The 15,255-nt window shown below is 33.5% G+C and overlaps 1 protein-coding gene across 1 annotated transcript in view; it reads left to right on the top strand.

The window, feature by feature from the left end:
* Positions 1–15,255, top strand: part of Tlk1 (tousled like kinase 1) — a 137,448-nt gene that overhangs the window by 43,337 nt on the left and 78,856 nt on the right. Inside the window, exon 2 of the mRNA XM_027946070.2 lies at positions 3,269–3,387. Coding sequence (XP_027801871.1) covers positions 3,269–3,387 — 119 coding nt within the window. The remainder of the gene's footprint in view (positions 1–3,268; positions 3,388–15,255) is intronic.

Below are 15,255 nucleotides of genomic sequence, written 5' to 3' on the forward strand. Positions count from 1 at the left end.
AAAAAGAAGGGCCGAGGGACCCAATATCCACTTGTAGGGCTCACCTCTAATGCCTAAACATCTTTCTACCAGACTCCACATCTTAAAGGTTTCACTACCTCCCAGTAAGTAGTGCCATGGACTGGGGACAAAGACTTCCATATATAGGCCTTTGGAAGAAATTCTTGATCCAAACTGACACTTGCCAACACTTTTTGATGTATGTGGTGCTAGGGATCGAACCCAGGGCCTTGAGCATGTTAGGCAAACACTCTGTCAATTCAACTATATCCTTAGCCCTTGTTTTTTGTTTCTGTATGCTAGTAATCTTACGTGGATGTGAAGTGCTATCTCATTGTGGCTTTGATTTCTTTCCTTAATCATTAACATTACTCAATGTCTTTTCATGTGCTTATTGGTATGTTATCTTTGGAGAAATTTCTATTCACATCTTTTGTCCATTTTTAATTGCTTTTTGTTTTTCATTGTTGCATTATAGAAGTTCTTTGTATGTTCCAGATATGAGACCTTTATCAGACAGATGATTTGCAAATATTTTCTCCATTTTATGGGATATCTTTTTGTTCCATTGATTGTATTCTTTGGTGCACAGAAGTTTGTGATTTTGATGAAGTCCAATTTATTTATTCTTTTATTTCCTGTTGTCATATTCAAGAAATCATTGCTGAATTCAGTGTCATGAGGTTCCCTTTATGTTTTTTCCTAATAGTTTTGGGTCTTCTGGTATCCATTTTGAGTTATTTAAAAATAACTCATTTTATTTAAAAATTAAAATTAACACACTTTGTTTATTCATGATATGGAGTTCATGTATATAGCTATCCAGTTTTCCGAGCACCATTTGTTGAAAAGACTGTTCTTGCTTTGTTGAATGGTCTTGGTGAACTCAGTAATTTCATGTGGTAGTTTATTTTCTGGGCTGTTGTGACCCATTGATTTTTATGTTGGTCTTTATGCCAGTACTTTATACTTAGTTTTAAAATGTGACAATATGTTCAAAATGATCCTGTGCCAGTGAAGAACCAATAGGGATTTTTTTTTTTTTTTTAATAACCCAAAACCTCAGTAGATTGTAAGTCCCAGTGTCAAGCTTAAGAATTGGTGGACTTGTCATATATAATAGGTACTTGATTTGGGAATCCTAAACTTGAGCCACAGGGACTCTACAAGAGAACAGAAGGTCATGGGAGATGGTCATAGTTAAAAGAGAACCAGGAGGGAATAGAAAGGTATGGTAGAATTTTGAACACTAGAATTATTTTTGTTTTGCTTTTGTCCCCCTATCCCTGCCCGCCCCATCCCCTATCAAGTAATAGTATACTTTTTGTTATACTAATGGATCAGAGAAAAATGGGAGCATTGGCTATACTAAGGATTATGTGTAACAAATCACTAGTTTGAGGAAAGAATTAAATGACTATATTAATGGCATGAAATTCAAGCCAAGGTGGACTTTTAAGAAAACAAACTAGGACAGAAGGAGGTAAAGGGGGGAAGAAGGTGCTAGAGAGATGGTATACATGTGAATGTAAGATTTTATAGATATTGAAAAGAAATGAGATCAAAAGCAAGAGTTAAAAACTTTAGCTTTTTAGCTTTCTGTATTTTCTGAGATGGAATAAAGAGTGGATGGGAGGGGGATATGTTCAGGTACAGAGATGCAAGTAAATGTGGAAAGATGGTCACTGTTCATCTAAGTCCTCTATCCAGATGAGAATGAAAAGTAAGTGAGGGAAATTTAAAAGGTAAAGTGTATAGGAACAGTTGTTAAACTTTAGGAAGTAATTAGGGTGTGTGGAAGAACTATTTTAATTTACAAATGTTCCCTATAATATCTTTCCTGTTACCTTTGAGAACCCCCATTTCTGAAGTTTATCTATCAGTAGAGAATTAGCAGACATAGATAAAATAATTTTTAAGACGTTAATTGAACTTCAACTAGAATTTGTGAGAGTGCTAAACCCCCCATCCCCACTTTTCAAGGTGATTGTTTAATAGTTGTACCTCAGTGATTTGCTTTAACCATGTGTATGTTTCATCTACTTTGTGAAAACTTAAATCTGTGAACTGTACAGTTGGCCCTTCAGCTTCTGGCATGCATGAATTCAGTCAATGATAAGTTTGAAAATGTTTGGGAGGAAAAACGTTGCAACTATACTGAGGAAGTACAGACTTTTTCCCCTTGTAATTATTCTGTAAACAATATGGTCTAACAGCTGTTGATATAGCATTGATACTGCATTAGGTATTATAAGTAATTTAGAGATGATTTAAAGTATAATGGGACTTGAGCATCTGTGGATTTTGGTATCCATGGGGTCCTAGAACCAATCATCCATGTAAAACAAGGGACAGCTGTACAAAAAAAATCTTCAGGGACCTATCAATGACAAAATAATCCTTCCCGTTTTAAAATGTAGTTAGCTAGATAAGGCATAGAAACAAAATGAAAATTAAGTGGTGGTAATATCTATCTAAATTCTGTACAAGCTTATTATCAAAGTGATATTTTTCAAACTGTGGATTTGTGGTCCATTAATAACTCACAATTAGTGTTGTCTACTCCCCCTTAATGGATTAGAATAAAATAGATACCATACAGGACTCTTATTACTATAGTAGTTTCCATAGTGTAGTGTTTGTGGAAAACTTCTTTATGCATATAAGTATCTGTATACTGAATTGGAAGGAAAATATATTTCCTACTATAGGTTATAGTCAAAAGTGTAGGGTATTTTTTGTGTGGTTTTGTGGTTTGTGGTACTGAGAATTGAACCCAGGGCTCCACCACTAAGCCATATTCCTATATTCCCAGTCCTTTTTATTTTTAAAAATTATTTCTTCTTTATTAAATTATTTATTTATTCTAATTTGTTATACATGAAGGCAGAATGCATTCATTTCATATTACACATATAGAGCACAAGTTTTCAAGTCACTGGTTGTACACAAAGTATTTTTTAATTTTTTGTTTTGAGACAGGTCTTACCAAGTTGCTGAGGCTGGCCTTGGAATCCTCCAGCCTCAGCCTCCTGAGTTGCTGGGATTACAGACGTGTGCCACTGTGACTGGCAGGATGTTTTTGATAAATGTGTGAATATTATAAAAATCTTAAAGTCTCCTAATTTCATCAGTTTATAGCATTTGTTTATAAATTTTCATTGACAACTAACTATATATTTTATGTTTGTATATGAATATGTACGTGCACAACATACACCCATGTACAGATCTGCATATGTATGTCTGTTTTTCTTTTTCTTAATAGGTGCAATGGATGAGCTTCATAGTCTGGATCCAAGAAGGCAAGAGTTATTGGAAGCTAGATTTACTGGAGTTGCAAGTGGGAGCACTGGGAGCACTGGTAGTTGCAGCGTTGGAGCTAAAGTGAGTAAAACTTTAATTTTTCTTTAATATTCTTTGTCTGTATTAAATTGCCTAAAATATTTTGTAAAGGAACTTTATATATTTGTTTAACAGCAAACTATTATTCCTTTTTTTTTTTAGAGGAAAGAATTTTTTTAATATTTATTTTTAGTTTTCAGTGGACACAACATCTTTATTTTATTTTTTTTTTATGTGGTGCTGAGGATCGAACCCAGCTCCCCGCGCATGCCAGGCGAGCGCGTTACCACTTGAAACACATCCCTAGCCCTATTATTACTTTTATAATGTGTTTAAAACAATAGTATTTATAAACTTGATTTTTGTTTTTTTCTGGTGGTGCTGGAAGTGGAACCCAGGGTCTTGTGCATGCTAGGCAAGTGTTCTACCACTGAACTATATGCCTCACCATCCTATAAACCTGATTTCTAATACAGCATAACATTTTTCAGGGACCTTATGTTATATGTTTCAAATAAAAGTCCTTTTAAGTACTCACTCATGATTAGTTTAGACCCACCCAGATAATCTGGGATAATCTGCTTAACTCAGAGTCCTTGTCCTCAGACACGTCTGCAAAGCTCCTTTTGCCATGTAGGATAACAGTCATGGTTTCTGGGTATTAGTGTGTTGACCATTATTTCCTCTACCGTGTACCATCATTCTTTGTTTTTGTTTGTTTCCCAGTACTGGGGATTGAAATCAGGGGCACTTTCCCAGTGAACTATGCTCCCAGCCCTCTGTATTTTTTTATTTTGAGATAGGGTTTTGCTAAGTTGTTTAGGCTACCCCAAACTTGCCATTCTCCTTCCTCACCTCTTTGAGTAGCTGGGATTACTGGTGTGTGCCACCAAATCCAACTGGTTTTCTTATATTCCCCCTCCCCCCTGGTTTTTTTTTGTTTTTTGTTTTGTTTTTTGGTGTAGCTGAGAATAATTGATAGGCAGTGAGTAATACTGAAGAAATTCCTAGTGGGATGTAATAACAATATTTCATGTTCTACCTTTAAATTCATCTGTGGTGTGTAGTAGCAATTCAGTTTTGTTTTTCCTCCATCTGGTGAACCAGTTTTCTCTACAATGCTTCTTAAATTGTCCATGTTTTTTTCACTGATTGGTGATACCACCTTTATCATATATACGACTTGTATATTTACTACATATCATTTGTCACATGATAGTATAGATGATTACTATGTATATATGTGAGTCTGCCTCTGTGTTTTTGTGCTAATATTACATTAAAATATTATTGTATTTTGGAATGTCTTCTAATATAGTAGAGCAAATCTCTTTTTGTTCTTTTAAGATCAGTTTATTTATGGATCTTTATTCCCTCATAAAATTTGAGTATCTCTTCATGTGCTTGTTAGGATTTGGGAATTCTGTAGTGGCTTATTTGTATCTATTTCCTTAAAAGAATCAAGTGTGATTTTTTTTCTAATGCATTCAGTGTATAGATCAATTTGGGAAGTACTAACATCTTTATAAGATTAGGTTGTCCTATTTAGTCCATGAAATGTCTCCCCATTTTTATTCAGTTCTGTAGAATTTTTAAAATTTTACTTTCTAGTGTGTTACTGTAGCTTAAGATGTTTTTTTTAAGTTTTTAAAATCTGGTCTGATGTCTAGCCGTCATATTATATGTATGTATGTGAGCGTGCATGTGTGTGTGTATATATGTGTGTGTTTGTATATATTATATATATATGTATATATACATAATATATTATATATATATGTATATATACATATATATAATTATTTTCCTTAATGTTGTAACCACCTTCAAGTACTATGTTTTATTCTTTCCCTAAAAGAGGAATCATCCAATTTTTAATGTTTGCTATAGATTATAAGTATATAACCATGACCAAGTTAAAGAATAGCTTTTCTATTACTGGTTAGTTAAGAGCTTTTTGTTCATTTGTTTTAAAAACCTAAATGGTGTTGAACTTATAAAAGTTTCTTTTGTTGTTGTTTGAAAGAATCCTGATTTTTTCCCCTTTGGATTATTGATATGGTTATTTAGTAGATTTAAAAGTGTTTAAACTTGTTTGCATTTCTGTGATAAACTTAATTTTGATGTATTACTTTAAAAATATATTTATTGGATTTCATTTGGATTTTTATATAGAAACGTTGAAAGAAATAGATGTTACATACTGGACAAGTATAGTTCAGTGAGTGTTGTTTTTGATTTTGTTTTGTTTTGGCCATACTGGGGATTACCCAGGGCCTTCTGTATGCTAGATAAGTACTCTACCACTGAGATATATCCCCAGCTAGTTCGTTAATTTTTGACAAATGTATTCATTCTTGTAATCTTTATGCCTCTCAAGATACTCAGCATTTTTTTCACACTGTATCTGTTTTATAAATTAGTAGCATACTAGTCAAACAAAAGAATCTGGACCTCTTCACTATTTTCAGGTTTTTTTCAACAACATGAGTGTATCATGAGAAATATTCTTGGGAATATAAGAAGACATTCACCTGTAAAGCTGTAATAATTTCCATTTTTTAATTAGTGTATAGTTAAAATACTTTTTAAAAACCTCTTGTTGGGGGCTGGGGTTGTGGCTCAGTGGTAAATTGCTCGCCTAGCACATGTGAGGTGCTGGGTTCGCACATCAGCACCACATAAAAATAAATAAATAAATAAGTTTTTTTTTTTTTTTAAAGTATAACTTAAAAAAAAAACCAAAAGCCTCTTTTGTTAACTTGCTTTCTTCATAATCTCCTTTTCTGTTCATTCTTGCCAGAGTTCTGTTTAATCTAATGAATATTTCAGAGAAAAAGATCTTCACTTTAATCTGTATCTGTTTTTCTCCTCTTGTTTTTTTCCATTGAGTTTTGCCTTAATTTACTTACTGTTGCTTTGGCCTTGCATCAATTGAAATGAGTGCTTATTTAGTTAATTTACTTCTATAGAGATGTAAACATAAAATAAAATGTATAGATCTTATGTGTTCAGTTCTGATATCTTCTCCTTGTGGTTTTTTCTAAGGTATAGTTTCCATGTAATAAAATTCACCCTTTTACTTATATAATTCTGTTGTAAATTTTTAAAAATATGGACAGCTAGTGGACACTCCCAGCCGTTCAGGAGGCTGAGGCAAGAGTTTTGCAAGTTCAGAGCCAGTCTAAGCAAAAACAAGGTGCTAAGCAACTCAATGAAACCCTGTCTCTAAATAAAATACAAAATAGGGCCGGAGATGTGGCTCAGTGGTTGAGTGCCCCTAGGTTCAATCCCCGATACCAACAACAACAACAAAAACAAACAAACAAAATACAATTGTGTAATCTCCATTACAACTAAGATAAAAAAAATAGTTTCCTCACCCTAAAATATTCCCCCAAACTCCCTTTGTATCGAACCCCTCTAGGTTGCCTTGGCAACCACCAGTCTCTTTCCTGTTCAAGTTCTATAGTTGAGCTTTTCTAAAATGTCATGCAAATGGGAGTATGAACTCCAGTATGTAGTTTTTTGAGTCTTGCTTCTTTCAACTAAATGTAGTGGTTTCTTATGTGAGATTCACCAGTATTGTTTAATATTATCAATAGCGTGATTGTTTTATTGCTAATTAATATTATTCCATTGTATGCATACACCACACTTCTTTTTAATCCGTTTCCCAGATGAAGAACGTTTGGGTTGTTCCCAGTGTTTCAGTGATTAGGAATAAAACTACTATAAACATTTGTGTATTCTGCCCTCTTAGAGCTTTGGAAATAGTTTACATGTTGTAAATACCAAATAAAACAAAATATAGAATATTTTCATTCCTTCAAAAAGTTTTCTTCTGCTTCTTTCTAGTCAGTTCCCTCTTGTCAAATGCCCTCTGCCTCAATCCCTGATTTCTGTCACTACAAATGAATTTTGCCTGAATTGGGATTACATACAAACAGAATCATGCAGTAATTTTTTTGTATTTGACTTCTTTCACTTACCATATTTTTGATATTTATTGATGGTGCTGTTTTAAAAGTTCATTCATTTTTGTTGCTAAAAAGTATTTTATTGTATCAGTTGACCACATCATGGAGTGATAATCAGATCGGATATTTTTGTTTTGCATATCATGAATAAGTTTGTGTAACTTTCTTGTGTAAATGTTTTGGTGAATGTTTTCATTTCTCTTTGGAAAATACTTAGGTATAGAGTGGATATATGCTTAAATTGTTTTGAAACTTCCAGAGTTTCAAAGTACATGAGAAATTTTTTCAAAGTGTATAAGAACTTCAATTTTTCTATGTCCTCACCAACATATGGCAATGTGATTTTTTTTCTTTTTTATTTTGGCCATTCTAGCAAGTGGGAGGTTAGTATCAGCTCATTTATTTTAACCATTCATATATCCTGATTAATGCTGTCCTCTTAAGAATTCCTTTTTGTCCCACACATTTCAGTAGATGCTATATTATTGTTCAGTTTTATATATTTCATAATTGCCTTTATTTCCTTTTTAACACAGAAGTGCTAGCATGGCATATTCTGAGCTATTCTTTTGTTATAGATTTCTAATTTATTGCATTCTAATCAGAAAATACAGTTTATATGATTTCAGTCCCTGAATATGCTGTTTTATAAGCATTTCATATCTAAATAGCTCTTAATTGTATTTGTTCAGGTTTCTGAAACCTCCTTGTCTGCTTGATTTGTCTTTTGCTGAAATATTATAGTGTGATTTTTGATTTATGTATTACTGCTTGCAGTTTATTAGTTTTTACTTGATACACATTTGAGGGTGTATTTTTACATGCATATATCTTGTTTTATTGTTCCTTTTATAACTGTATAATATTTATGTCACCTTCAGCTTCCTTTTCATGTTTGTCTTGGGTGTGTTTTTTGTCCTTTTGTACTCTTTAAGTACTTCTTATGAACAACATTTGGTTTTTGTTTGAAATATGAGTGTTTTCTCTCTTAAGTGGTGAATTCTGTCTCTGTTATTTGTTATAATTATTATTTTCTGACTCCCTTTCATCATACACTGCCTAATGCCTCCTTGTTGTGCAATATCTGTCTTCCATTGAACAGGTGAGTGCTGCTGTTTTAGTATTCCATTTTTAGAAGATGTTTTGGAGAACCGTATATTTACAAGTTCTCAATGTTTCACCCCCCATAATAGGTTAGTTATTAATTACAAAAGAGAAAAATGTGTCTTTAAAATAGAAACCAGTGGTTCCCACTATAATAAATAAGGTCAAACTTTTCTTTGGCATGGTTACAAAAAGTCTGACATGTGTATCCTAAGGTAATGCAGTAGGAGGTACACAAGTGAGCTATAGTTTAAATGTTGCAAATGTTTATTTTTAATTTAATTGTGATAAAGTACCCCTTGGACATTCTCCTGGATAACTGGCCTGAACCCTTCAAAATATTCAGTGCCATGAAGAACAAAGTGGGATAAGTGGGATTGTTCTAGGTTGTATTGAGACTAAAGATACATAGCAGCCAAATGTAATGTGTAAATCTGAATCCTAATTTGCTCCTGAATTAGGGGAAAAACAGTTACAAAGGACATCTTTGAGACAGTAGGAGAAATTTGAGTATTTATGTATGTCAGAAGATAATAATTAATGTTTGCTTTCATCTTTTGGGTGTATAATTTTTAAAAATTCTCATTTAAAAATAAATATAGGTGAAACTACAAATGTAAGCCAATAGTGAACAATGCTCTTAAAATATTTTTATTTAAATAGATGATGATAATGTACCTTTGAAATGCAGTATTACTGGGTGGCAAGTTTTAGTACCACTGAAGGTTTTTAATATAGAAGGACAATCTTTTTTTTTTTTTTTTTTTTTTTGGTACCAGGGATGATTGAACCCAGAGGTGCTTACCCATTGAGGCACATCCCCAGCCCTTTTATTTTTTTATTTTGAGAAAGGGTGTCTCTAAGTTGCTGAGGCTGGCTTTGAACTTGTGATCCTCCTGCCTCAGCCTTCCAAGTTGCTGGTAGTACAGGTGTTCATGCACTCACCCAGCAGTAAAAGCACTCTTAAGGATCAAATTTCTAATAGTGATGGTGCTCTGGGAGAAAAGGGGAGGGAGAAAGGTGATAAGAAAGTCATCTAGGAGAACAGAATAATAATTAGGATTTTATTTATCTGTAAAGAAGACCAGTATTATGTTTACTAAAAGTAAGAAAGTGAACACAGACAACAGAGGTGATGTACATAGAAGTGTAAATTACTGCAGTGGGTTTTGGAAGGTAGAATAAAAAGAGACATAATCCAAGTAAGGGAAGGAGAAAGAAGAAACAAAGTATTTTACTTTTATATGCTGTTATATAAGATAGAAGAAATAAAACCAAGTATATATTATCATAGGAAATGGGAATCCCTCTATAGGCTGTTGACAAGAAACATCTCTCTAAAAATGACAAAACTTCTGAAAAGAAAGTATTATAGATAATCATAGAAAAATAAAATACAGTTAAAATATAAGTTGAGATCAATTTTGTCCCCAACTCAAAACTCTCCAGAGATTTTCAGTTGTACTTAAAATTCAGAATCTTCACTGTGCCAACAAAGCCTTCTAAGATCTAACCATTGGTAGTTGCTCATCTCTGTTAACAGCTGTACCACCGTGGTACCTTCCCTGGCTTATCTGCCAGGTGCTTTATAGTTCTTCCTCACTTTATTCAAATTTCTGCTCGAATGTCACCTCTTCAGGGAAGATTTCTCACTGTGCTGTGTAGGATGATACCTATGTTATACCACCCCGTTCACTGCCTCCTCCTTTTTTTAAAACTAGAGCTATTGGTTCCTTCATAGTATGAAACGTTAATGTTTGTTTATTGTGTTTCCCTTCTTGTGATGGAAACCCCAAGATTACTTAGACTTGAATCTGTTTTTATAGGCTAAAGATAAAGAAGTTATGATAGTTGTAAATTTTTACCTGCCAAACCGTTCTGGAAATATATGGTGGATTTGTTAAAACACAATTGTATTTAAAGATTTTAATATAATTCTTTTAGATTTAAACTGTTCAAATAAATGAGCAAAACTATGTGGGATATGCTTGATTTGATGAATATAATCCCTTCCTCCTACAGAGTCAGCCCTCATTATTTGAGGATTCCATATTTGCAAATTCACCTACTTGCTCAAATTTGTTTATTACTTCAAAAATAAAACTCTTATTGCTTTTGTTGTCATCTAAGGGCCTGCACCTATGGAGAATGGTGAAAGATTTGAGTTATCTGAGACTGAACAAATTGACACTCTTTTAACTTTCTTCTCAGCAGCATATGGATCCTTCTTTAATATAGACTGTGTTATGTAAGATATCCCATATGTTGGCATACAATTGTAATGTTACCTTAATATAATTTTAGCCTCTGTAGGTTATTTTGATAGCTCCCTTTCCACTGATATTAATTTTTATGTTGTTTGTTTTTTTCTTGATTAGACTTGTTTGCTTTTTATCAAATTAGCTGTATTATTCTCTATTTCATATTACTTCTGCTCCTATTCTTTTTTTCTTCCTAGTACATAATTTGAAAATAATCTGATTGTTATTCTAGCTTTTTTCTGATACCAGTGCTTTAAGTTATAAATGTTCATCTGAGTACTGTTTCATCCCAGACATCTGATATTTTAAGCTTTTATTATCACTCAGTTCAACATACTTTTTATTTCTTGTGCTTTCTTCCTTGATTGCTGAGATATTTATAAGTGCGCCGTTTAATTTTGAAATAGTTGACTTGTGGGGGTGATGTTCTATATTTCTTAAGGTGATTGATTTCTAATGTAATAAATCATGTAGAAAATAGTCTGCATGATTTCAAATTTTTAAAAAGTAATGGAAATGCTTTTTATATTGATTGTATTGGTTACATACATGTCAAAACTGATCATATTGCATACTTCAAATATGTGTATTTTATTGTAGTTCAATTTTACCTCAGTAAAGCTATGGGAAAAGAAAAAACAAACCAAAAAGCTGAACACGATGACTCATGCCTATACTTCCGGCTATTCTGAAAGCTGAGGCAGGAGGATTGAAAGTTTGAGGCCAGACTCAGTAACTTAGTGAGACCCTATTTCAACATTTTTCAAAAGGGCTGGTGATGTGGCTCAGTGGTAGAGAGGCCTTGGTTTGTATCTGGTACTGCAAAAAATCAAAACAAACAAACAAAATGGATATTTTGGGGGGGGCGTACTGGAGATCGCACTTGACCATTGAGCCACACCCCCAGCCCTTTTTTGTATTTTGTTTAGAAACAGGGTCTTGCTGAGTTACTTAGTGCCTTGCCCAATTGCTGAGGCTCGCTTTGAACTTGCAATCCTCTTGCCTCAGCGTCCTGAGCTGCTGGGATTACAGGCATGCGCCATTGTGCCCAGCCAAATTGACGTTCTTTTTTAAGCTTTCATACGGTATTCTTTCCTCAGTTTATTTAGTGCTATATTTTTCACATTTTTTGTTAATGACCCCCAAACATAGTTCAGAACTACTGCCTAATATTTATAAGAAGGCTGTGTGCTTTACAAAAAAAATATACATATTGATAATTATAGTGCTATGGTCATAAGTTAAATGTTAATGAGTCGATAATATATCTATTAAGTAAGGTGTCTTTAGACCTAAATACAACAAGGTTATGTATTGATCAATAGACCAAATTTTGTTCAGAAGCTTACAGGAACATAACTCTTTATTTCCCCTAGAAGTGATGGTTCCTTATTAATTAATTCAGCATTTACAGCAAATAGTAAGAAACAACTGGAAAGAAAACCTTTATTCTATAATTCATACTTTTGTTTTTAATTTATCTGTTTATTTTACTTGCCAGACCTTTATGGCACAGGTTTGTGGCATTGTTGTAAGGTTATAGATAGAAGGTAAAAGCAAATGTTTCCAATTGTAATGATGTAAAGTTTCCATGTAGCTGTCACTTGGGGAAAGAAACTAAGTGGAAGATATATTTTCTTATGTTACATAGAGAGAAGTTACGGCACACAGTTAAAACTTTAAAAAAATTACGTTGTTAAAAGTTAATGTACTGATTTATAGAATAAAAAATGAAATTAAATATATCAGAAAAGGGGAAACTGTGGTGCCAACAAAAATAATTCTCCTCTTCTGTGGCAGGATCATAAAGGACTTATTGAAATATGGCATGAACAGTAGATTACTTGTTTGAAAGAAAGGAAATAGCAAAGGAAAAAAGAAAAGATGAAGCTATCTTTTTATTGATTTGGAAGTTTCTTCAAGATGCATTAAGGGAAAAATGTATTGCAGGGCACTCTGTTTAATACCAGCTTTAAGAAGAGAGGAACCAAAGAAGATATACTTAATTTACTTGTGTAGACAGAGAGATTCTAGAAAAATACTCAGAAATGAACTGAAGTAGCTCGTTTACATTGTCTATTTAAAATCAATTTCATTTATTTTTTATTTTTTATATTTTTTCATTAATTTATTATATATGACAGCAGAAAGTATTACAATTCATATTATAGATATATAGCACAATTTTTCATATCTCTGGTTGTACACAAAGTAGAGTAACACCGCTCATGTCTTCAACATGTATTTAGGGTAATAATGCCATCTCATTCCACCGTCTTGCCTACCCCCACCCCCCAATCCTTCCTCTCCCTCTGCTTTTCCTCTTTGCCCTATCTAGAGTTCATCTAATCCTTCTATGCCTCCCCATTATGAATCAGCATCCTTAAATCAGAGAAAACATTTGGCTTTTTTTTTTTGGATTGGCTAACTTAGCATTATATTCTCCAACTCCATCCATTTACCTGCAAATGTCATAATTTTATTCTCTTTTAATGCTGAATAATATTCCATGTGTATATATACAAAATTTCTTTATCCATTCATCTACTGAAGGGCATCTAGGTTGGTTTTACAGTTTAGCTATTGTGAATTGTGCTATAAACGTTGACGTGGCTGTGTCCCTGTAGTATGCTGATTTTAAGTCTTTTGGGTATAGACCAAGGAGTGGGATAGCTGGGTCAAATGGTGGTTCCATTCCCAGTTTTCCAAGAATTCTCCATACTGCTTTCCACCAATTTGCAGTCCCACCAACAGTGTACGAGTGCGCCTTTACTCCACTGTGGCCGTTCAGACTAGAGTGAGGTGAAATCTTAGAGTAGTTTTGATTTGCATGTCTCTAATTGCTAGAGGTGTTGAACATTTTTTCATATATTTATTGATTGATTATAAATCTTCTTCTAAGAAGTGTCTGTCAGTTCCTTGGCACATTTATTAATTGGGTTATTTGTTTTATTGGTGTTACAGTTCTTATTCTCGGAAAACTTTGAGTCTCTGTGTGTGTGTGTGTTTGCATGTGTACCTAATGTTTATTTGAATGTTTATATAAAGGGTTATATACTGCTATATTTTTTGTTGTTTGTCAATAAAAAATTTACTTGTTTAAAAAATATATGTGCTGATATTGTCCAGAAAAATTTAATAAGTTTATTTATAATTGTTATGTAGTCAAACTGTTGAAACTTATTTACTGATACATTCTGACTTGCATTAATGCTTTATGTTCCTGCATTTATATAAAAAATTCAAACAAATTAAAATGGGAAAACTGCCAATATCTGATTTCTATACCTTGTTTTCCCTCTTGAAATCATACACTTAGGTAGGTACCTTTTGACCCCATGGGGAAAATATCTGATGTTCCAAAATACCAAAAATGGGAATTTTTTTTTCCAGAATGAAATGTTTCCCACCATAATGAATTCTTATTCTCCATGTATGTGGCTTGTACTGGATGTCTTTTGGCATAATTGTTACATGTTTGATATGAATAGCACACAGGTTGGTGTGTTCAAAACAGGCCAACCAGATAGATCTCACTTGACTCGTGCAAACCACCAGTAATTGGTCTGGAAGTGCAGATCTGTTTTGAAGACTTGAGTAATTTCTCACAACAGACACTGGAAGGGGGTGAGATTTATGAATCATAAGTTCAGTGGACTTTTAATAATGTCAGATGTCACAAAGTGTTGCAGTTCCTAGACTTGGGATGAGATTTCATCATCTGTCCAGTAGTCGGTGCATTTGGAAGTGACTTTAGTAGCTGATTGCTTCCTGAGTGCTTTACCACCCTGTTGATTTGAGGAGGACTCAGCTGGGATAAGCCTGATATTGACACCTCCTTAGCCCACTTCTCCTTCAGCTAGAGCTTCATTGGCTAATGGCTGCACTGGTGTTAGAGAATAGCAGCTGCAAACACAATTAAAAGATGACTGATGCTGAGCCTATCCCTGCTATATGCTATATACTGTATTTTGTCAAGCTTTTTTTCTTTTATGCTCTTTCTCTCAAGTAATTTGAACTTTTATATCTTTTTATACTGAAAGATAATTCACATACCATAAAATTGACCCATTTAAAATATGCACTCAGTAGTTTTTAAATATATACACAGTTGTTCACACACCACAATTGTCAAACTCCAGAATGTTTTTCCTGCCCTCTAAATGAAACCCCTGACCATTAGCAGCAACTTCCCTGTTCCCCTACTTTATACTCTAGTTCCTGGAAGGTACTAGTTTACTTTTTGTCTCTCTAGATTTTTCTATTATGGACATGTCATATAAATGCAGTTATACGCTATGTAACATTGTGTCTGGCGTTTTTCACCTGGCATAATGTTTTTATGGTTCATAAATGCTGCAGTACATATATCAGTACTCGTTTCTCTTTATGACCAAATAATTCCATTATATGGATATGTCACATGTTATTTATCCACTCATGAGTTAGTGGACATTTGGGTTGTTACCATTTTTTTGGACAATAATATTATGAACTGTTAGGAACACTTTGGTAGTTTTTGTGTAGACGTGTGTTTTAGCTCTCTTGGGTATGTAGGTAGGAAA

This window comes from Marmota flaviventris, chromosome 11 (genome assembly GCF_047511675.1).
Source record: "Marmota flaviventris isolate mMarFla1 chromosome 11, mMarFla1.hap1, whole genome shotgun sequence".
Taxonomy (NCBI): domain Eukaryota; kingdom Metazoa; phylum Chordata; class Mammalia; order Rodentia; family Sciuridae; genus Marmota; species Marmota flaviventris.